This window comes from Haliotis rubra, unplaced genomic scaffold (genome assembly GCF_003918875.1).
Source record: "Haliotis rubra isolate DU_JTF1 unplaced genomic scaffold, ASM391887v1 Scf608, whole genome shotgun sequence".
In the NCBI taxonomy this organism is placed as follows: Eukaryota; Metazoa; Mollusca; class Gastropoda; order Lepetellida; family Haliotidae; genus Haliotis; species Haliotis rubra.
Genome location: NW_025767311.1, coordinates 1 through 7649, shown reverse-complemented (window position 1 = coordinate 7649; position 7649 = coordinate 1). Strand labels below are relative to the sequence as shown.

Below are 7649 nucleotides of genomic sequence, written 5' to 3'. Positions count from 1 at the left end.
AATGGATTAATCTGGGGAAACGAGTCAGGGTACTGGAGACGGTCTTGTCCGGCTTTCGGAAGGGGAGGAGAGTAGTCTTGCCTGGATTCCTCAAGGGGAGGCGAGTAGGGGACAGTCTTGCCTGGATTCCTCAAGGGGAGGCGAGTAGGGGTGCTGGGGAACTTTTTGGCCACGATACCTCAAGGGGAGGCGAGTAGGGGTGCTGGGGAACTTTGGCCTGGATTCCTCAAGGGGAGGCGAGTAGGGGTGCTGGGAAACTCTTGACCTGGATTAGTCAAGGGGAGGCGAGTAGGGGTGCTGGGGAACTTTTGGCCAGGATTCCTCAAGGGGAGGCGAGTAGGGGTGCTGGGGAACTTTGGCTTGGATTCCTCAAGGGGAAGCGAGTAGGGTGCTGGGGAACTCTTGGCCTGGATTCCTCAAGGGGAAGCGAGTAGGGGTGCTGGGGAACTTTTGGCCTCGATTCCTCAAGGGGACGCGAGTAGGGTGCTGGGGAACTTTTGGCCTCGATTCCTCAAGGGGACGCGAGTAGGAGGGTGCTGGGGAACGTTTGGCCTGGATTCCCTCAAGGGGAGGCGAGTAGGGTGCTGGGGAACTTTTGGCCAGGATTCCTCAAGGGCAAGCAGTAGGGGTGCTGGGGAACTTTTTGGCCTGGATTCCTCAAGGGGAGGCAAGCGAGTAGGGGTGCTGGGGAACTCTTGGCCTGGATTCCTCAAGGGGAGGCGAGTAGGGGTGCTGGGGAACTTTTGGCCTGGATTCCTCAAGGGGAGGCGAGTAGGGGTGCTGGGGAACTTTGGCCTGGATTCCTCAAGGGGAAGCGAGTAGGGGTGCTGGGGAACTTTTGGCCTGGATTCCCTGGGGGGGAGGCGCGAGTAGGGGTGCTGGGGAACTCTTGGCCTGGACTCCTCAAGGGGGGAGGCGAGTAGGGGTGCTGGGGAACTTTTGGCCAGGATTCCTCAAGGGGAAGCGAGTAGGGTGCTGGGGAACTTTTTGGCCAGGATTCCTCAAGGGGAGGCGAGTAGGGGTGCTGGGGAACTCTTGGCCTGGATTCCTCAAGGGGAGGCGAGTAGGGGTGCTGGGGAACTTTTGGCCTGGATTCCTCAAGCGGGGAGGCGAGTAGGGGTGCTGGGGAACTTTTGGCCTGGATTTCTCAAGGGGAAGCGAGTAGGGTGCTGGGGAACTTTTGGCCTGGATTCCTTAAGGGCAGGAGAGTAGGGGATAGTCTTGTCTGGGTTCTTCAAGGGGAGACCAGTGTCAATATATACTTTTGTATAGGCAAGATGTTATCTAAAATGCAAACGTTACCATGCGGCACCAGCATTGGTGTACATGTCAACAAACACTCTACACTTCTTAACGTGAGATGAGATTCGAGGTAATTGGCACCAGAATGGGATCGTTTGTACTGAAGAAAGGCAAGGACATATTTATACAGACACACAAACGTGACTTACTCCGTGTCAATTGGCAACAACAAGGACAACTCAAAGACGTGATGTTTCGAAGCATGGCTGACATATTCAAACTGGATACTTGGAAAGATGCAGTAAAAGAGCTTTCCCTGAGTTTCACCAACTCCTTAGTTCATTAAAATATGAAGGTGTTCTTATTCTGAAAGACGTGTACTTACAACACGTGTTTTAAACCAACTTAGTCGAGTTACTTGTCCAATCATTTTGACTTACTTGGTGTCTAAAATGTTATGATTGCTGAACACCTGAACGAGTATCGGGTTTTACATGTTCGACAGACCCGAATTCATTGTAAGTAAGGGCGTTTTTTGGATTTGTTATAGCGCGTTATTGGGATATAGCAGTTTTCTTTAAAAGGTGGCATCTATTGTATAAACAAAACATCCATTCGGTGTTAGTTTTCATTTCCTGTGAGACAAAAAATGCCATCAGCTATATCTCGTTATGAACACAACACTCTTAAAATCTCACCTACCATTTGGGATCCTGAGACAGCTGACATTTTTTTTCTAGTCACCATTTAGTTTGGTTCATGTGAACATAATTCTGTTAATTTGCCAAGTTAGATAAAAAAAAGTACATGTGTTATGCAAATGACTCTGAATGCGAGTTAAAACTCGGTTCAATATATTATACAACATCTATATTTGAGTGAGTGAGTTTAGTTTTACGCCACTTCCAGGAATATCACGGCGGGGGACACCAGAAATGGGCTCCACATATTGTATTATGCGGATATAGTGTTACTATGGTGTTTTGTCTGTGAGGAGATAGCTATTTTCGTGTTTTCAGACACACAAAGTCTACATTCCCTGTATACCGAGAATGACGTCATTGTAGCTCAAATGAAAAATGGCTTTCGTCACCACACTATGACGTCACAGCTGCAGCTCGGCCGAAGCTGGGATTTCAATATGCAGGGTGTTTGGAGTTTTTAAGGTAAAAAACCCTCACATACGATGAACGTTTGTGCGTTTTGTATGACAAACATTATTCTCCCGAACTTTTTAAAAATTAGATCCATTTAAAACTAAACTCCAGAAAAAAGACTAGATCTGATCATGTCTCGTGTGTGTTTACATGGTAAACACATTATTTGCATTATTCGTTGCATTAGGTCACACATTTGATCATTACCGTCATTACCGATTTAAACTTTGCATGTTAAACCATGTCATAAGACGTTCAAGACATCTGCTCATGAAACAAATACTAGTATAAGAACAAAAAGCTCAGTTGTTGAAGGCTGACTGACTGACTGAGTTTGGTTTTACGCCGCTTTTAGCAATATTCCAGCAACATCACGGCGGGGGACACCAGAAATGGGCTTCACACACTGTACCCATGTGGGAATTCGAACCCGGGTCTTCGGCGTGACGAGCCAACGCTTTAACCATTAGGCTACCCCACCGCCCAGTTGTTGAAGAAGACAAGTTGTACGGTCTGTGCTGAAAGTAGAATTGCTGTTGTAGCCGTCACTGTGCTGTTGTAGCCGTCACTGTGCTGTTGTAGCCGTCACTATATTAATGACAAAGATCAGTCATTAGCATGTTGGACATGAACAGAGAATTAAATAAAGACACAATCAAATGTTTTGTGGAGGCTTAGTGCAATTTCAACAGCGAAAACCCTGATATATGTAGGCTGGAAGATATCGGGCGGTCATTTTGAACTGTTAAAAACACAAGTAATTGTCAATTAATTGACTACGGAAATGAATGGAAAACTGACATGCTCGGAAGTGACCGAGTTTGTTTGCAGAGTGGTCTGAATGATGAAGGTTGTACGATAAGCCGCGGTATTAGCTCACAGTTCTCATATAGTTACATGAAAATAATGGCTTGTCTTCTCATATGTTCTAGGTTTGTATCCAGACAGAGACAGTCGATATGTTTTGTAAAGCTTTCTATAATTGAATCTACGCGCATGTTGACGAGGTTGATGATTTCTGTAATGTAGACCTCTCTCATTTCTGAATCCTGTGGAATTAATGGCGCTTTGTGTCTATGTCCACATCCGACAGGATGACGTCAGAACCTGAAATCATGGTTCCTTACTTCTGTCTAAATGTCGTGTCTGGACACAGGTGGAGCCACTGCAGCACAGGTGTGCCAGCTACCCCTATATTCAGAGACAGAATTTATCATGAATAATTAGTTATAATTCCAGTCCATGAAAGTCTGCTCAAAGGCGCTTTTGAGGAAAACAACTCTGACAAAGGGTATTCAGTTGAATGCCAATCTGAAGGAGTGCGTGTCGAAGCTAGATTTGAAATTTGATAGTTCCTAAATGTATCGGAGATCGTATGGAATGGAATTCCAAAAGACTTGACCAGCTTTTGAGAAGGTTCTGTCACCATTGCAGATGGGCGAGATTTCGGTATAGAAAACAAATGTTGGCAGCCGGATCGTAAAGATCGAGCTGGAACATGATCTTTAATACGATCATACATGCATGATGATGCCAGACTCTGTCCCCGGTACCAAATTGTTGAGTCGAGGAACGGGGAACAGGACGCTGTGTTTCTCCTTGTAGTCACCTCCACCGCCATATAGCTGGAATATCGCTGAGTGCGGTGTTAAACAACCAACAAACAAATAAACACATCCACAGAGATGAGGTCTCAGACGTTTACCACTACTGTGAAATCCACGAGTAAGAATAAGGTGATGACAAATCCAGGAACACAGTCTTTAGTGTTGTTGGTGCTATCACGTTTGTTTTCCAGGAAACATGTTCCCGCCCTCATCCCTTTAGACCAAAAATGGGTACCCATTTCAGGTGTCCCCCGCTGTGATATTGCTGGAATATTGCAAAAAGCGGCGTAAAACTAAACTCACTCACCCACTTTAGACCAAAAGACATGACGTTATGCCGGTAGATGCCATGTGGTGGAAAACATTAACACATTCTGTCAAGCAAAATGAAACATGTCTTTTAATGAAATGAAACATGCTTGTAACAATGATGGTGAGTGCTACCTTTGTCGACGGCACAACCCAGAGGACGGACTCACACTGGTTTTCTAATTGTGACATTCACAAAATGAGTTCACTTTGAAAGTACAAGCATTGAAGCAGTAGCAAGCAAACTGTTCCTAATGTAAGCCACAGGGGACACCCCATCGGTCAAATTATTTTCAGATCGAGCCTAAGCTTTAATTTTCGCTTCGGCAATGATTGACCTTTCTACAGCAATCCAGTTCCGCTTTTCGCCAAGGCGACATACACACTGCATTCACTGAGACAAATAATCCTTGCATCTTCGCAAAACACTGTCAATTCGACACAACGTTTAAAAACTATAACCGTGGGCGAAATAGGGTAAAACAAACAATATTGCCTGCGAACATACGACACGTCAAGGCCAGAGTATTGGCAGTCTCTGACTAACAGTTGAAACCAGATTCCATTGGACGCAAAGGTAAAAGTAATGGCGGTGAAAATTAAAATGCATGTAGTCAAACCAGTGATGACTGGGTGTTCGTGGAAAATGCCAGTCCCATCCTACCGGTAGCTCCCGTAAGATAACTCACGAAAACGTATGTGTCTACCACCTGGCGGCACACCGCAGTACTGCTACCATGCCATGGTGGCCTGTCTTCATGCCAAGACGATAAGCTATTAGTGCACCAATAAACATTACTTTACTGGAAATGGGTTCAGTGGGATGGCCTAGTGGTTAAAGCGTTCACTCCACGCACCGAAGACCCAGGTTCGATTCCCAACAGTAAACACAATGTGTGAAGCCCATCTCTGGTGTCCCCGCCATGATATTGCTGGAATATTGCTAAAAGCGGCGCAAAACTAAACTCATTCACCAACGCCCCGCCTGTTTTACGTGTACCCTTGTATCATGAACGTTTCTGTCTCGTAGAACAAATTAGATGTACAAAGTTGCAGTCCCTTATCAGGCCAGCATCCTCTGATTGTCCCCTAATTTAACATCATTATTATGCTAATATCTGTATAGCGCCAATGTCCAGCCCGGACCCGATCATGGTCAAGATGAGATGTATAATATGTGGAAATGGGCTTTTCACAGGCATTTGAAAACTCACTCACTCACCAATCTACAAACAGGAAGGTGTCAACACGGGCGAACATCGCCGTGCCAGGCGGTGCATAACGCACGGAACGTGGGTAAGGTGATAACCACTAACGCCATGTCAGTAGTACCACGAGTAGGTGGCGGAAGCCGCGTAAAACAGTACACAGGAAACGCAAGTGAGATGGTCAATTGGCCGTCCTCTTGTACCGCCTTCCCACCGAAGCCATATAACAGCTGATCCCAGTTTGTGTCGCGGGTCAACAGCCAATGGTGAGCACTAGCCACATCCCTTCAGACTGCTTGTTGCCACTTCATCAGGTGAGACATCGTCGTATACAACAAAGACGTAGTCTGGAGGCGAGGTCGAACGGGGTTCAGACTTCGAGGTCAAGACTGTTGAACTTCTTTTAGCGACATGCGTGTTCGCTTGGGATGGTTAGCGCCTGCGGCTTTAAGCGGCTTTAGCAAAAGTCCAGCCATATAAATGTAGGGGACACCAGAAATCGGCTTCACACATCGTACTCATGGGGAAATAGAACCTGGTAATCCGAGACGCTTTCTTTTACCCACTGGTCTATCCAACCACCCTGTGGTAGCTTGTCTTGGTCTGGCCGAGAACCAGTAACACATTAAGTTGAACTACCGAAATGCCATGCCCCAGCGTCTTGATACAGTAAGATACTTTGGCATATTACAGCTACTCATCCAGCAATATGACAAGCCCTGTGTCTTGATACAGTAAGATACTTGGTATATTACAGCTACTCATCCAGCAATATGACAAGCCCCTGTGTCTTGATACAGTAAGATACTTGGTATTACAGCTACTCATCCAGCAATATGACAAGCCCCCTTAATAATGTGGAGAACGGATTAAAACATCCCGTATGTCAAACGTATGTTACATCCATCATGGGGCAATCCAGCAGGGATCAATAGTCGGGGATCCTCTGCACCATCGGTCATAGCTATCAGTACGCCATACCCCAACTTGAAGACATTCTATCAGTATGTCGCCCAAACTGTTCAACATGTCAGCGCTATACCCCTTTAACTTGAAGACGCTTCATCAGTATGTCGCCCAAACTGTTCAACTGGTCAGTGCCATACCCTAACTTGAAGACGCCATCAGCATGTCGTGCCCAAACTGTTCAACATGTCAGCTTATGCCATAACTTCCCCAAATTGAAGACTGTTCATCAGTATGTGTCATACCCTAATTCCAAACTGTTCAACTGTCAACCCGTCAGCCATACCCCAACTTGAAGACGCCATGAGTACGTCGTGCCCAAATTCTGTTCAACCCTGCCAGTGGCTCACCCTTCTAACTTGAAGACGCTTGTCAGTAATAAGTTGCAGCCTTAAAGTAAGTTAAAGCTTGTTGAAGCGTCACAATCTCTAATTTAAATACGCCATCAGTACGTCGTGCCTTAAACTGTTCAACTTTGTTGCAAGGCTCACACCCTAACTTGAGATTACGTCACGTTTCCTCGAGAGACATTGAAACTTTCATTTCTTTAAAAGTTGACATTTCAATTGCTTTCGATCAAACAAAAGAACACGACTAAGACACCTGAAACATACGCAGAAGAAGTATGTACATTTAAATGTTATGAAACAATCTCTAACGATGCTTACCGCTCATGAGCAGAGACAGGTTCTTTATGACTGTTCTGCTGCATCATTCCTGGCTGAAATCCAAGTGGGACGACCTCGGTATTGAGAAAAGTAAGGTAAACACATATCTAAATGTCAAATCATGACTGAAGGAAAGTCATTAAAAATATGAAGATACAAAGCCTGTGGGATCACCTTAATTGTTCGTGACAAAAAGAAACGTGGGTGTTGGTGGCGTGAATATAAAGCGCATACAAAAATGATCAGTAACTGCAGTTTAAATGTGTATTGTATGTCCGAAGCTTACGACCATGAGCATGATGTTGACAAAACCTAAAACATTGTCAGGGCGAATGTTTTACTATTCTAACAACAAACGATGGAAATTCGAGGTGTGAGGTGAGGTGAAATTGGATTTAACGTCGTACTTGAGAATATTTCGCTCATATGACGACGTGCATGCCGTGTATGCGTGTGCGTGCGGCTGCTTATACTAGTCCAGACTGAAGCTTG

At 45.4% G+C, this 7649-nt stretch overlaps 1 protein-coding gene across 1 annotated transcript; it reads right to left on the bottom strand.

The window, feature by feature from the left end:
• Positions 1-757: 757 nt before the first annotated feature.
• On the bottom strand, positions 758-1971 carry LOC124255736 (proline-rich extensin-like protein EPR1). The gene is made up of 2 exons (XM_046689640.1): positions 1945-1971; positions 758-1138 (listed from the first exon to the last, which is right to left on the bottom strand). Exons 1-2 carry the CDS (start codon positions 1969-1971, stop codon positions 758-760), a joined length of 408 nt encoding a protein of 135 aa, XP_046545596.1.
• Between the last annotated feature and the right edge of the window lie 5678 nt (positions 1972-7649).